Below are 15,664 nucleotides of genomic sequence, written 5' to 3'. Positions count from 1 at the left end.
GTGTCTGTATATATTTAATTTATGTAAACAACAATAATCTCTTTTTTTTAATCACCTGCAGTGCATTTAAGTGAGAGTTTTAATAAGTCACTGAATAACCTCAAAGATTGGACACTCAATCACTGATTTAGATGTTTATTATTACCATTTACATAATAATAATAATTATTATAATCAATTAAATATGTAATTAAAAACATTAAATCATTAACCGAGCTATAAACAACCTTTAAGTATTTTCTAACCTCTAAAAAAAAAGTCTAGACTTTTTGTTGATCACTTGATGTTGACTTTTGTTGTCGAAAAAAGATAAAAATGGAGTAATTATTCATTAGTGAAAATTAAATTCCAGTTAAATGAATAAATAAATAAATAAAAAAAACATTCGTTTTTTTTTTTTTATGTTAATTTAATTCCATTGATTTTAACCTCCAATACCGATCACTTCTTATGGTCTACCTCTGTATAGATATTCTCTCCTTATTTTCTTATTTCTCACTTTTACAGCCATCTTTATTTTTATTCTTATATTTATTCATTATTTTTTGTGCCTTTATTATTTTATTCTTTCATTTATATACACATATATATATATATATACACTATGTATATGCATACATTAAATGTCGTATAAGAAAAAGAATCAAATTGCTGTCGACCTTCTACAGCACATTTTAAAGACTCTACTGTTATATACACATACTAAAAATTCCCTTGATACTGTCGTATCAGAGAAACGTAAATTTTTTTTATCCCCCATCCTACCCCCCTTTATTTTTATTCTTTACAATCGTTAATTTGAAACTTTATTTTTTGATGACGAAGCAAAAGATCTTGATAAGAGAACTATTTTATTTTTTATTTATTCACCAATACATATTAAAGTCAATTATTCTTTCACTATTGAAGAATTTTTACTTAAAACTAATTGTAGCAGTAATTTTAGCTCAAGTTTAATCATTACAAAAATTTAATCGTTTTTGATGTCCTTCAAGGTTTTATAGACATGCGTATAATCGTGTAGAGTATTAATTGCCATGTATTTTTATTATTTACTGTAAAGAGCACTAAGAGATGTAGTCGTTGCTTATGTATACTTAATGGTTATTGGCTTGGAATATTTATAATACACGGACTTAACATCTAGAGAAGGAGGAGTTTGAAGTCAATGGGTAGGTGGAATAATCTATACTACATTATGTATATATTCTAAGTAAGATTATATATATACATACATATAGAGATGGTTGATAATAAATTTGATCAAACTTGATCTAAGTTGATCATGGAAATGATTAAAAATCTAACGTACAAACTTAGATGATCCAAGTCAAGGTAGAAGAAGGAAAAAAAGAAGAAAAAAACTCACCCATTTCGAAGTGTTGTGGTAGGTCCGGAAGTGGTTAAACCAAGACCTGAAGCACCAGTTGATGGATCAGCAGCAACTAATTCTGATAAAACGAGTACAGTAGTAGTGGTATTTGCTGGTACTGATGCTCCACCAGTAGCAACTGCCCTTGGAAGGTCATTTTCATGTTGAAGAGCAAGTTGAGGATAGTGATGTAGATGTAAAGTAGTAGCTGTTGCTGCAGGTGGTCCATGACGTGTGACATTAACCAAATTATTACGTGTAACAGTTGGTGTTGGTGGTGGTGATGGTGATGGTGCTGGCGGTGGATATTCAACAACTTGTACACGATCAGCTTCACTTTCATAAATAATTTCTTTGTCATGTGTATACATAACTGTTTTCTTGCCATCATTGTAAATAAGATCAATCATTTTGTGACCTAAACTGGCAGCAGTTGGATTTGATTCAGGTGTCGCACGACCATTTTGTTCATCATCATGATGATGATGATGATGATGTGTATGATCATCATCTGTATGATGATTATGATTGTGATGATGATGATGATGATTATGATGATGATGATTGTGATGACGATGATGATTATGATGATTATATTTATGAGAATGAAGTGAATGATCAGTTGATTCATGGAGATCAATAACATTAACTGGCTGCATTGTAGCCAACAGCACTTCGTCATTTTGATTTTGATTGCTCAGGCATGAAGACGCGGGTGAAATTGGACCCTCCTGCACCTGCAAAAGTATATTGAATAAATTAACCACTGTATGATGACGTAAAGAACTATAATAAATAAAATGCTAATAGCTTATACGCTTATATATGGAAATAACATTGATAATATGTCTCTGTGTGCCAATGATTGACTCTCTAAATGCCTTTCACGCGTCAGGCACTTCTTCATAATTATTAATCGACTGCACTCCCCAAGTATAAATTCTTTTAATAACGCAAGTTATTATAAGATCAAATGTAAGATAACTCTCTACATTTATGCAGATAATATTTTTATTTTCTTAATCATGAATTATAATTAACATATTGGATATTTTGATGGATGGATATATCATAAAATATCATCATCATCATAATTATTTTTTATTTTTAAAATAATAATAATAAATAAAATAAAACATTATGTTATGTATTTAATGATAAATATTTGTTGTCACTAACCGGAGACATGGCGTCCTGCATATGGAGCGTAGAATTATCAGCGTCGTCGGTACAAGTCGACATTTTAGTTGGTTGCAATGTAATGTTGATGTTAAAGGTCTTCTTGGGTACTTCAAAAAACGTCGAAGATGTAGGAGGGAGGTTTTTAAATTTGAACTGTATCACAGATGAGTGTCGTTATGGCACATGAGTCGACAAGAAATAAGAACCTAAATGAAGAGAAGAAAAAGAAAAAAAAAGTTGATGATCTAGAGTTATTTTAAAAGATATTTAACAATAAATTCAATATTGAATGATAATATTTAGGTAAAAAGAGAATTAAAGATTGATGAAATAAAAGTCTGTGAAAAATAGAATTAGACCTGATGGAATATGAAATTCATTCATCAAGAATTCATTGACTGGTTAGTGATGACTGCAACAAGTTATGTCTCATTCTTGTGTAGAGCACACGCGGGGAAATAGTATGCCAACGTCTGGTCACGACGGGGTTAGCACACGCGGAAGAGTAGCCTGGAAGAGAGGAGGAGGTAAAGAAGGAGATGAAGCAGGTTCAGCCGGTCTAACCTGATTCTTAAAGGACCCACCTCCGTTTGTATTTCAAGTAGCCGCACGCCCTCGCGCCCTCCTGTTCTCTCTTTCTCTGTCTCTTGGCGTAGCGTGTGCTACGCACGCTGATGGGGAACTCACCAGAACCGGCATGTCGTTCATTCGCGAGTCAAACACTAGCTCGTGCACCAAGTGTTACTCAAAGTGACTCTGTGAGATTAGATGTGAAATTGTTTGAAGGTGGGCCCAAGAAGTTCAAGAGACTTCTAGACTCAAGCAAGAAGCAATCAAGTGATCAAGTAAGTTCTATCAAGTTCACCGAGGAGACCAGGGGATCCAATGTGTGTACACAAGAATTGAGATCTAGAGAAGAAGATGGTTCAGCAAGAATGGCAAACTGATTTTAAAATGAAGAATGAAGAAGAAAGAATAGTATTTGATGAAGAATACTTACATGGTGTGTGTTGCTTTTGAGCGCATTGGATAATAGCATGGTTTATTATAACCTGGTGATATGATCTGGAATAAAAGGGTGGGGAAGATTGGGGGAAAACTACAAACTACCAAGTGTGATAAGTTTCTAGATCACATCTCCGTAGATTTAATCACCTAGACCTTAAATCCTTGGTCACTATTCTACAATTGGTCCATAGGATTAGGTGAATTAGCACACTAGAGTCCACAAACGTCACTGGAAAAACACACTCCGTGTCACTTGGCAACTTGGCGGCGGATTTTTATCCAAGCGTCTCTACACCGAGACCAGTAACTTCAAAGATCCACATTCAATCTGTACTTCAAAAAATAATAATAATAATAATAATAAATAACTCACTTAGTACTTGAATATCAAAGCTAACTGTTTGATAATAAGTATAATCAATGAATGTGATGTGTGTTCTAGTGTTATATATTAAAAAACGTATTTTGCAAAACCCGAAAAAGCTTTTCGTGTAGGTTTAAGCGAGCCGACAAGGAAGAAGAAGAAGCGAACCTCGTCGCGCACACCACAGAGTTCTCTTCTCCTCGAAGAACAACATGGCCGCCCCAGCATCCAAGCAGCTCATTCCCCCGTTCTCACCGCCTTCACTTATATCTATCTTTATTCAATCCTCATTTACTTTCATCCGTTCCTCGTCTTACCAACCGCCTACTGGACCGTCTCCCTCTCCAGATCTTGCCGATTTGAGAGAGAAAAAACACCATCGTCTCACTGCTATATAGCCATTCCTTCTATCCCACCTCACCGTCGTTCTGTCCCTGTCCACCTCAAGTATATCCGATACCTCCCACTACCTTGATCCAACACCGGCGGTCAGCCGCAACGGGGCCCCAAGGAGGAGAAGGACGCGGTGTATCAACTCTCTTGAGTCTGCTTGCAGGTAGCAGAAGGATGAAGAGAACACTCATGATGATCTAACGTGAACGAGTAAGAGAGAAGTGAACACAAACAGAACATCGAGTCATCAAGGTATAGGTTGGTATAGGTATGGAGAAGACAGACGAGGAATCGCGGCACTGGACCTCGGCCACCCTCAGCATTATCATCTCTCTTCTCTTTTTATACTTTACTTCCCTTCCTCTACCTCCCCTTCTCTACCACCTCAATCTCATCCTCTTCTTCTTACTTATGGCTTCACGTCTAATTGAGAGAGCATGAACACTCCAGACTCACAACGGGTCTCTTCGTCAAACTTATTGGGGAATAAAGATGGAGATATGTATTCTGGATAGAGTGGGAGTGCGTGAAGCTGTTGCAGGAAATTAAAAAAAATAAAATAAGTTTAATATTTGCTGCTAAAGAAAGAAAGACGAAGATGAGAAACTGAAATGGCGATGGAAGAGTAAGAGAGTCTTATTGGATGGATAGAGAATAACTGAGTGAGATAGAATGAAGAAAAAATCAAAAAGGAAGAAGGAGACTTGTGAAAAATGGAGATCTGGAGAGAGAGAATATAGCCTAAGGCATTTACCGAGCTCTAACGCAGAGTATATGAGAGAGGAAAGGATCAGATCCCCGTGGAAAATTTTCAATTGCTCTCCTCTTCAATATATATATTTATTACTACGTCTCTCTTTTATGGAGTTATTTCTCCAGATATTTCTTTTTCTAACCTTAATCTTGGCTAAATTTAGCATCCCATTCTATTCCTCCCACAGTCAAGGCTATGACGATCAATTTATCCTAAAAAAAAAAAGATAAAATAATATTCATGAAAAATTGTATATTTTTTGAAGCTAAAGATATTTGTGTATTTTTATTTCCATCAAGATCATCAACAAGATTTGAGGAATTTTTTTACAACTTTAAAGGTATTAGAGGGTATTAATTTATGAGATTTACCGTTTAAACTTGAAAGATTATACTAGATTATTTTTAGGCATGGAAAATCACTATTTTTTTCATTCTCCATCTCTCTCTCCAGACTTCAAATAGTTAGGGGTTGCAGGTATATAAGAAAGAAATTCGAGGACTAAGAGAAGACTCTCGACAGGTGTATCTCTTTTGATCTCGCCAGCTATGCACCTTCCAGGTCACTAGAATCTTCTTTGGGATAAAAAAAAAACTTGGCTTTTCATCATTAAAATACTTGGAATCTTCGTGGAACCTTTTTCATCCCAAATTCAAAGAGACCAGACACATCTGAAAGAAGGAAATAATATCATCTTTAAAGTCATGTAATATTTGAATTTAGGTTTATGAATAGATTGGTTTAGTTGTTACCATTCAAGTGCAGTAATGCAATAAGTAAATATAGGATTGCATATAATGATGCTGGAGAAGTGAATGAAATGAGTTGGACCGGTTGAACAGAAGAGGTTGAGAACCGTATCGCAAGCTAAAAGAGGTATCAGAAGAAGAGTAGTTGGAAGGGGTCGAGAACTTGAAGAGAGATCTCTGGAGAGTCCAATGACTGTACAGGCAATGCATAAAAAAAACCTTTAAACTAACCTGCTTGTATTTTTGTATCAATATTTATTGATACTTTTGTTCTTTTTATTTATTTATTACACCAATGCTTCCTTCTTTTTCATCTCCATAGTGACACTCTGACATCCAGTACTGTACATAGACTGACAAAAAATTATTTACTCCAACAATCAAACTTTTAACCTAAAAATAATTTTTGTTTTTTTTTATTCAACTTCATGAGCAATCGTTTATGTTAAATAAATAATAATAATAATAATAATAATAATAATAATAATAGAGAATAGTGTTATTTACCTGATAAAAGAGTGAAGCTCTCGGATGTTGGAGAATAAGAAACCCATTAAATCTTCTTCGCGTCATATAATCAATGACTGGATATGCATAAAAATATGAGTAAAAAAAAGTGAAAAACCGTGGACAAGTGAGTGGGCGTTTTTTCCTCTTATGTCTCTTATTATATTACAAGCTCCAGCTTCTCTTTGGTCTCCACTGTATTGCTCCAGAGTTATTAATTATGATCAAGCATGCGAGACGATTCCGTGGGGCGTCGTTTCCAAGAAATGTGGCTACCGATCATAACTCGCTCTGAATATCGGCAGGGTGCAAAACCGTGCCGCATTTATTGAGCTTTGAGCGGGCGGCTTGTAAACAAGAAGATTCCCAGTGGGATTTATACGAGAATCATCCATGTATTTAAAGCGAAATTAACTCTCGCGTGCAGTTGCAAGACCCCTTTTTTTCATAAGCATATGTATTAAGTATATCATGATAAAAATTATTATCGAATTTAAGAGTTATTGCTTATTACAATTATTGCAATTATGTAGAAATAAAGTTCCATGTCTGAATTTTAATCTGCTTATCAATACACTGATATACTACAGGTTATGTTACAGATTTGCGCAATAGGGCCATCTATCAATATTATCGAACTTTTATCTAACGGTCAAATTTTCAAATTAACCTATTGTTTTTGTTTTGGTTGTTTAACCTCACTATTGCATTTTTAAGGTTATAAACAACAAATAATCTAGTTAATGTGCTTCAAAAAAAACGAAAATTAAAAGTTTTTTTGAATATTAAACAATTGAGGTAAAATAACCTATTTTTAGTGACGAAAGATTAGAGGAAAGTGTTCGTGGTTACATGGTTAGTTTTTTTGCACATCTTTTTGGTTAAATATCTTGAAAATAACGCATTAAAGGTATTTTTACGAGGAATAAAATGAAATCAGTCTCAGCTCTTTACGATTAATCGTTCTTGAGATATTTAATTGTTAATAAATAAATCAATGCTTTTTTTTAAACAATTGATTTTGGTTCATCAACAAATAAACTTTTTCAAGTGGTTTTTTTTTTTTTAACTAGCAGCTACATTTATGCAAAATACATAAAACACTGGCAGATAATTTTTTCTAATGAAAAATAAGCAGAAAAAAATATTAATTATTTTATGAAACGTAAAAAATCTAGTAATAATTTGGTAACAATTTTCTTTCTAATTAAATTAAATTAAAATACAAATTAATAAAGCAAAATGTTTAATAGCGATATTCTGCATGAAATAAACTTTATTTTGATACTGAAATCAGTAAATATAGTTGCAAATTCACTGCTAAATTAGTTATTTTCTGATTTTTAGGGATTTTCTAGGAGAAAACTGAAGTGAAATCCAACCTCAAAAAAAAAAACAAAATGTAGTTCCATGTCATTGTGAATTTGGGATGATTAAATATGAAAATCACAAAACAATTTACCTGAAAGAGAAAAAAGAAGCATGATAAATGGTGAATAAAAGGAAAATGAGAAGAAAATAAAGCAAACTTAAAAGCAATGAAATAGAAAGAAAAGAAAAAAAAGACACTTACCTTCTGGCAGACTTCTATATGACGATATATCTCTCTATGCACGACTCTATATGACGATAAGCTGTTTCCTCGTCCAATGTCTCTTATCTGCCGCGAAATCGGCGCCACGCTTGGTCGCAGTTACTGGCATGCTGTCGTAGCTGCTGGTGCTGGAGGCACCAAGGTAAATTAGAAAACTCATTCGAGCAATCTCGTCGCGTGTATGTAGGCACGGCTATCAGTATACGCAAGTCAGATCAACCATAGTGTGGATTAAGGGCGAGAGTGAGATAGTTGAGGGGATTTAATGGTTCAAGACACACGACTCTCTTTTCAATATGAGACTTCTAGTCTCGTTGGTACTTAAGACTCTTGAATGCCATATTATTATAACTACAAATTTTCTTTTCCCTATCACATGTACATAAGTGACTCTCTTCTTTTAACATCGCCAACTCATCGCTCGATATACTACTGGCTACCCATCTCGTTATTGACATCTCTTTTTTCTTCTCATTCAAATTATAACCACTTCTATATCAGTATTTACTTTAATGGCTTACGATTATTCTTTTTTCGAGAAATAAAAAAAAGAATGGCATCCTTGAAATTCTCCGTCGTTCGATCGAGTCGAAATATTATACTATTCGACCAAGGTATCAAGAAAAATTATTTTTAACTAAAAAACAAAATACTTATGATGTTGAAGGTGTGATTATTGAAAAATAATGTTACATGATTATTAAATTGTTAATTTATTAATTTCAGGTGTGACAAAAAAAAAAATTGCTTGCCAAGATGTAGGAATACTTTCGCAGAGTGTCATTGAAAATTGTAAGATATTTTAGATGGTAATAAATTTTTTTTTTGTTTGAATCTGAATTTATTATGCAAGAGAGTATGTATGACCTTCGATTTTTTTTTTAATTATCAAAAAACATACCTCGAACTCATTTAGATTTCAAAAAATACAACAAATTAAGGCTTTAATTACATTGATATATGACATTGATGAAAAATAACCGTTATTTTTAATTTTATTTAAAAATTATTTTTATGACAAATAGATTATTTTGTCTTATTATCATACCTTATATAAATAGTGTTCATTTCTTAACTGCATATTTTACTTATCAAGTCATGTTAATTCTGATCAATAATTTATTATTATTATTTACATGACACCATAACATTGAGAGCAATCATTATTTTAACATTTTCTTTTTTTTTTGCAGTATTTCACCAAATGACAATCGTTCGAGTAAAAAAGAAGAATTAATTTGAAAGCAATTTTTGAAGAAAAAAAAATTATAAGATCCCGTTGTTCATTGAATCTGAGAGTTAGCTGGACGTCCAGTTCTCACCAAGTGGCAGAGGTGAGGGGTAAAAATAATGTCTAACAAACACACAGAGATAAATGTTAAGGCATACAGGACAAGGGCACAAGGAACGAGGAACTCTGGGTCCGTAAGATTGACCACTAGATCCGGTTTAACAAGTTTCCGGATTCCAGAGGTCATCGGGGGTCTTGCACCCTTTATTATTTCTGCGTGGGGATCGTCCGGTTGTTGTCTATATACTTACACTACTGTGTTACGAGTCGGCTTCTAATAGTATTACGCTGTAATGATGAAGATAAGTGAAAAATTATTATCAATCCATCATTAAAAATATCTCTTATTGCTATCAATCATTTCCATCAGCATTTATACACTGTTCGCCATTTTTAGAGTAATTATTTAATTACATGGAGAGGAAGAATTTTTCTGTCTTAGTGGAAAATAGTTTTATTTAGTAATTTTTTAAAATAGTAGTATTATTTTTGCAGAAATAAATGAGGAAGTAGAGTGCATAGTGCTTTTTAATCACTTGTAGTTTCAATTTTCAATCTCAAGAACAATAAATAAAATTATCTTCGTTAATTTACAAGTGAAATTGTTATTAATATTTGAAAGACTAGCACTAGGGAAATTTAGAGAACTGGCACACTAAAATTGACATACCTACATACATCTTCTTGAAAGCTAGGCCACATGCATCTCCATACTCCAAAACATGAAGATGTTATAAAATTGAAACCCCATTGCAATAACTTCCTGATGGGAAGTTGAACAAATAAGAGCTAGAGTTATTGCTAGAATTTAATGACTGATTTTTTTTCAGCCCAACAACGAGGAGTGTGTTAAGAAAAGGATGTAATATAACTGTCGGTTCATTGAGTGAAGGAAGAAGAATTAGAATACCAGTAGTTCAGTAGAAATCAGTTACGTTGAAGCCCTTGAAAAGATCCAAATAATGATTCGTGACACACGTGGTAATGTTGGAGGTTTTTTAAAAAATCGTTGCAACAAACTGGCTTTGGTATGACCGTTGACCAATATGACAAGAATATGTTAAGGGAAGTTGAAGCTTCTCATTGAGAGTTTAACCGTTTTTTTCAGTGTTGGATCCAGTTCAACAACAATGTCCAGTTACAACGGACATGTTGCGTCGTCAATGAAGTAAGTTAGCTAATAGAATATTATACATCCAGCTAAATGTTCTGCCAGAAATCAGGTTTTCGTTCCCACCGTCTAGGAAATATCAAGGAACTGGATCCAACCCTCAATAGACAGTGGACACTGGGTACCCAGTGGTCATCCCTAAATGTTCCCGTGCGATTAAGATCCGCGATGGCCAAAAGGTGTCTAGGTCAATCACAAGCAGGTGATCATCAAGACAAACGCCATGTCCATTTGGCTTGTATGGATCCCAATGAATTTGGAGTTGGAATATGGGAGTCTCTCATTGAGAAACCGGATTGGCAATCTGAATAATTTATATACGAATGACCATCCAGAGAGAAAGAGTACAATGAGGGATATGTGAGTGTTTCAAATTTTAATATCATTGATAGAGAAAAAAAAATCACTCGTTCATTCCATTGGGATTTTTTATTAGATTTTAATTGTTATAATATTGTTAAATAAGTTAAATAGTAATTTTTACCAGTCATTTTACCGTAAAGAAATTAGAAAAAAAATTAAAAAATACTAGGGTTTTTTTTCTAGTGAAATTAGTTTAAAAAAACTATTCTGGTTGGTAAAGATCATACAATTAGGAATTTTTACTACTTTCTGGGTAATTTTTACCAACCAGACTAGTATTTTTTATCTAAAAAAAACCCTACAAATTTTGAATTTTTTTTACGAAGAAAATTCACCGTAAATTGACTCGTAAAAATTACCATAAACATTTTTTTCCTGTACAAACACTAGTAAAAACTGTTCTACATTATCTGATAATGTCAAAAAATAGTTCTACTCTTAGGGACTTTTTGTGGATATTAATTTACAGATTAATTTTACACATCAATTTTGTCGTATAATATGGACAAAAAATATTTCGGTGAGGTATATTTCCGAAGATTATTAATTTAAAAGTTCTTTTTGTAAAAAATATTTAAATTTATTCCTATTCATTTTAATATTAATTCATTAAATATTGACGTCGCTGTACTTATTCTCCATTAGCCTCCAAAACAACGAGCTTTTTTTTAATTTTAAAATTCTGTAACTCGCAAAATTATTAACCGATTATGTTAAAACTTATATCAGACCACGTAAAATCGCTACATCTTTATATCTATTCCTAAATCAACTCAATGCAGTTATTAGTATTTTTTTTCTACTCCTTCAAAGTGAGGAGTCAATACTTTACCCACCGATAATGTTGTCATCTTTGTTGTCATTTTAATAAATTTTTCATTCCTTTTAGACTTATTATTTTACAATACTTTGAAATAATAAAATAAATCCAACTTAACAGACAAAAAATCATCCACTAGAATATTTTAGTGATTTTTAAAATTTCCAATGTGCAGAATAAAATGTTTTTGTTATTTTATTTTTCATATTAGATGTCAGTATATATTTTTTTCTCCAATCCATCGTATATATATGTTGTGTATTCCAGAGACCAGTTCAACGAATCCACATGTCTCCGTGCTTGGCTATCCGTTGTAGCCATTTCTCTACCTACTATGGACTCACCATCGTCATCATCCAGTGTGTGCTCGAGAATTCGATGAATCGTTCGCACGCATTGGAATCACGCGAGAGCTATTGATGCTGAAATAGTGTACAAAAAAATATCACGAATTCATTTCTTTATACCAATAATCAGCAGTTTTATCTCAACACAAATACCATTGGGAAACTATCAGAAATCATTTTTCTCTTCATTCCATCAAGCTTGGAATTTTTTTCTTCAACTTCCATCCATTTTTAAAATGACTTTCATTGGATATAACCTAACATTTTTATTGTCCAATAAACATTAAATACAAGAGACAACAAAAAACAAGGGTTAATTAATTTTGCAAAGGAAAAAAATATGAAAAATCCAACAATTGGTTGGAATAAACCCTTTCTCTTTTATCGAATAATCTCGTGGCCCTCTGGAGAGAAATCTGAAGGCTGGAAGCAGTGGAAGGTCGTCTTCAGGAGCAACGCATATGAGGCGTGGCTGTGAGACGCATTTATTTCGAGTTGAAATAACTCTCTCTCTCTCTCTCTCTCTAGATTGCTCAAGTTAGTGTACTGCAGCACGCACGTATGCTTCTTCTTCCCGCCTGTTTCTCTCAAAGTATTATATAGAAGCACTCCAGCCTGTTATCTCTTCAAGCACGTCCGCGTCTCTCTTTTTATTCCCCCCGTCGTTGACTGCGTACTTTTCCAATCGGCGCTTAGATGAGGTATATATAAGAGGACCGCGAACTTCATCGAGAGTCACCTCACGCACTGATTCCAGAGAGACTCGATTCCAGACGAGAACGGAAGCGACAAAAAGCGCGTGCCCACCATCAACCCCCTTCCTCTTTCCCCCGTCATTTTGTACTCACTGCTGCACATTGCTTCTTATATCAAACGTCATGGCAAGACTCTCTCAACCCTCCAGGGCTTCAATTTCTTTTGTTCTTTTTACCAATTTATTTTTCTCTCTTTCATTCTTCTCTCTTTTTTTTTTTCACACGCGCAACAGACATCCACGATAACTTTCCAGTCTCTGGCATAAAGTTTCGGATTAAATTTCACACTTATTCTGCGGTTTCGTAAGGAGCACTTTTAGCTCTGTTGATCTTCACCATCCCAACCACCATACTCATGAGTCTTTTAACAAATATCACCTATGAAAATTTTATTATACTTCATTACTTTCTTCAAAATATTTTTATGGTTTTCTTACCTGCGGCATAAATTAACATTTCCGGAAAAATAACCTCTCATTGGAGAATATTTTACTTTTCCTTCTTTTTATTATCCTCATCAAAGTAATGAATAAATTTTAAATATTTAATTTTATTGAATGTATCACTTAATCTTGGATTGAATAATTATTTATTATTATTATATTAAATGGTTGGATATGTTTGCAGCATCATTGGACTTGGATCAGAAAATAAACATGGTTTCATTGACCACCTATAGACGCCGATACCAGTCGATGAGGTAGAGAAAATGACAATATCACCGCGATCTGATTTACTTACAGATGAAACTTCAGATCTGTGCTTCTCATCTTGTGATCTGTATCACTTCTATTCCTAATTTCAAAGAGAAGAGTCTTTAGATTAATATAAGAGTAAGTATGGCATTTATTATTTCCAATATTATTGCTTGAATTTGATATATTCTATAAAATAATTAATTCTGCATCGATTGGAATTGAAAAATAGGAATCTTTCTGATAATTTAAGCGAAATAATTCATTTTCAAGTTCACGAATTCGGAAAATAGTACATTTCACACCTAGGGAGGGAAAGTAGTCTTTTTCAAACCTCGGTAAAATTACCACCGAAGGCGAGGGTGGTAAACAAGTGATTTAAGCTCATTTACTTTCCGTCTCTCGGTTAATAATATACTATTTTCGTCACCTCGGCATAGAAAGTGAACTTTCCGGCACGGGTATGACGAAAATAAAATTTTTACTTATTAATCAACTTTATTTTGATGTAATGCTCATCTTTAATAGAAAAAAAAAATCATCAAAATCAGTGACTATAAGCTTTTTCATCAGAGATGAATAAATAAAAAAGACTAATGTTTAAAATGAATTTTTATTGCACTCTTATATATTATACTTGCTTATGGTCTCATTGAGAGGATATAAAAAGTTTTAAAAATATTCGAAAATCGTGTGTAAACAAAAAATAATCATAGTAATAATGAATGAAAAAATAAAGATAAAAATTGATTTTTAATGTGCGCATTTCATACAGTATACATATATGTATATATATTTATTTAATTATAAATTGATAATTATATATACATATATGTATATATTTAATTAAAATAATCAACTATTGTTATTATTATTATTAATATTATATTATCATTATCATAATTACTTGTATTATTAAATAATAAATAAATAAAAAGTCTTTGTCACATTACTGTTTATGATCCACACAGCAGTATTCATAAACATCATAATATATCATACGTTATCCAACCATAATTTATTAATAATAACAATAATAATTATCTACATGGGCAGTAGAGTCACACAATATGACTAGAACTGCTAAAGTATATATATATATATATTTTAGAAACCATACACGAATAAAAAGCTCCATACCAATATCAATAGAGCTTTTTGTCTGTGTAAAACACAAATACATTCTCAATAAAGTCTACTACTGTGTAGCTGATGTATTTACATAAAAATATTCGCACCAAAGTTACCTATTTTTTCATCGACAACAAATAATGCTGCAGTGTGCATAATATGCAACAATATATTGCCCCAGTGAGATTGTATTCGTGCTGATGGTCTTTTATACGAATGCATCCAAGTCAACTTGAACATTATACATAATATAATAATAATAATAATTTATATTTTTATATTTTATGCAGTTAATTAAATATGCCGATATTATTAGCACATAATATTATGATACTTTTCAAGTATTCCCTTATCAATATTATTATTATTATTTATTTATTAATATCGTAATAATTATATTTTATACATTAATTATTTCATCAATTTATTATCGATAATGTCATTAAACTAATTAGTTCATTAATAATTATTTAGTAATATTTATTTATTTATTATTATTGTTATTATTTATTACTATGAAATCTGTGTTATATATTTGTATAGAGATGTAGATATATATATATATTAATAATTACTAATTAACTGACGTAAATTAATTAATGAATTAATTGGTGAGTTTTTCTTAACAATAATACTAGAGACTAGATGTTTTTTTTTTCTGTTAATTATTCATACATTCTCGCAGACAGACAATGACTAGGTAGAAATTCGTGTATCACTTGGTAACTCGAGTGGCAATTAACCAAACGAGTTCAATTATATTTACGATACATTGTTTTAATTTTTGTAATAGCGGTTATTTTTTGTTTATTTATTTTAATTTTTTTTTCATCATTTCTTAGGCCTTTGTACAAATAACACCATTTTTTTTGCTATTTTTTTCTTGTTTACTTCCATTTAACTACTTTTGTTCTAATTTATTTATTTATGTTGATTGTTATTAATTAGATTTTTCTTGTCAATTATTGTTGTTGTTGTTGTTCTTTAATTGTTTATTTTTATTGATAATAATTGTTGGATTCGAGTTTGAATTTAAACTGGTCATAATAATTATTATTATTAATATTAATATTATTATTATTATTATTATTATTATTATTATTATTATTATTATTATTATTATTATTATTATTATTATTATTATTATTATTATTAGTGGAGTTATTAA

The 15,664-nt window shown here is 31.9% G+C and overlaps 1 protein-coding gene and 2 long non-coding RNA genes across 9 annotated transcripts in view; 2 read left to right on the top strand and 1 right to left on the bottom strand.

The window, feature by feature from the left end:
* grh (grainy head) overlaps positions 1 to 6,595 on the bottom strand; it is a 33,724-nt gene extending 27,129 nt beyond the window's left edge. Inside the window, exons 1-8 of one of the 4 annotated variants that reach the window (XM_035077933.1) lie at positions 6,330 to 6,595; positions 6,054 to 6,215; positions 5,445 to 5,744; positions 5,216 to 5,285; positions 3,555 to 4,851; positions 3,139 to 3,463; positions 2,552 to 2,760; positions 1,370 to 2,109 (exon numbers count right to left, since the gene is read on the bottom strand). In XM_035077933.1, the coding sequence (XP_034933824.1) occupies positions 1,370 to 2,109; positions 2,552 to 2,614 (803 nt within the window). In that variant the 5' untranslated portion in view covers positions 2,615 to 2,760; positions 3,139 to 3,463; positions 3,555 to 4,851; ... (2 more) ...; positions 6,054 to 6,215; positions 6,330 to 6,595. Of the gene's footprint in view, positions 1 to 1,369; positions 2,110 to 2,551; positions 2,761 to 2,913; positions 2,931 to 3,138; positions 3,464 to 3,554; positions 4,852 to 5,215; positions 5,286 to 5,444; positions 5,745 to 6,053; positions 6,216 to 6,329 lie in introns of those variants that run through there. The other 3 variants (XM_035077931.1, XM_035077932.1, XM_035077934.1) reach the window with 3 other exon arrangements.
* Positions 6,596 to 7,070: 475 nt separating this feature from the next.
* On the top strand, positions 7,071 to 9,510 carry LOC118063775 (uncharacterized). 2 transcript variants are annotated; one of them, XR_004689964.1, is made up of 5 exons: positions 7,071 to 7,184; positions 7,677 to 8,065; positions 8,650 to 8,715; positions 9,117 to 9,257; positions 9,315 to 9,510. It is a non-coding gene; the product is annotated as an uncharacterized lncRNA (long non-coding RNA). The 2 variants fall into 2 exon arrangements; XR_004689965.1 differs by having other exon boundaries at positions 9,307 to 9,510.
* Positions 9,511 to 10,044: 534 nt separating this feature from the next.
* LOC118063774 (uncharacterized) lies at positions 10,045 to 14,043 on the top strand. 3 transcript variants are annotated; one of them, XR_004689961.1, is made up of 5 exons: positions 10,045 to 10,242; positions 10,323 to 10,382; positions 10,459 to 10,745; positions 11,836 to 12,389; positions 13,298 to 14,043. It is a non-coding gene; the product is annotated as an uncharacterized lncRNA (long non-coding RNA). The 3 variants fall into 3 exon arrangements; XR_004689962.1 differs by having other exon boundaries at positions 11,836 to 12,000; positions 13,298 to 14,036; XR_004689963.1 differs by lacking the exon at positions 11,836 to 12,389 and having other exon boundaries at positions 13,298 to 14,041.
* The last annotated feature ends 1,621 nt before the right edge of the window (positions 14,044 to 15,664 follow it).

Source organism: Chelonus insularis, unplaced genomic scaffold, assembly GCF_013357705.1.
Source record: "Chelonus insularis isolate UGA/USDA-ARS -01 unplaced genomic scaffold, ASM1335770v1 contig_146_pilon, whole genome shotgun sequence".
Taxonomy (NCBI): domain Eukaryota; kingdom Metazoa; phylum Arthropoda; class Insecta; order Hymenoptera; family Braconidae; genus Chelonus; species Chelonus insularis.
Note: the sequence above shows the minus strand (reverse complement) of the source record. Positions and strands in the feature narration are given on the sequence as shown.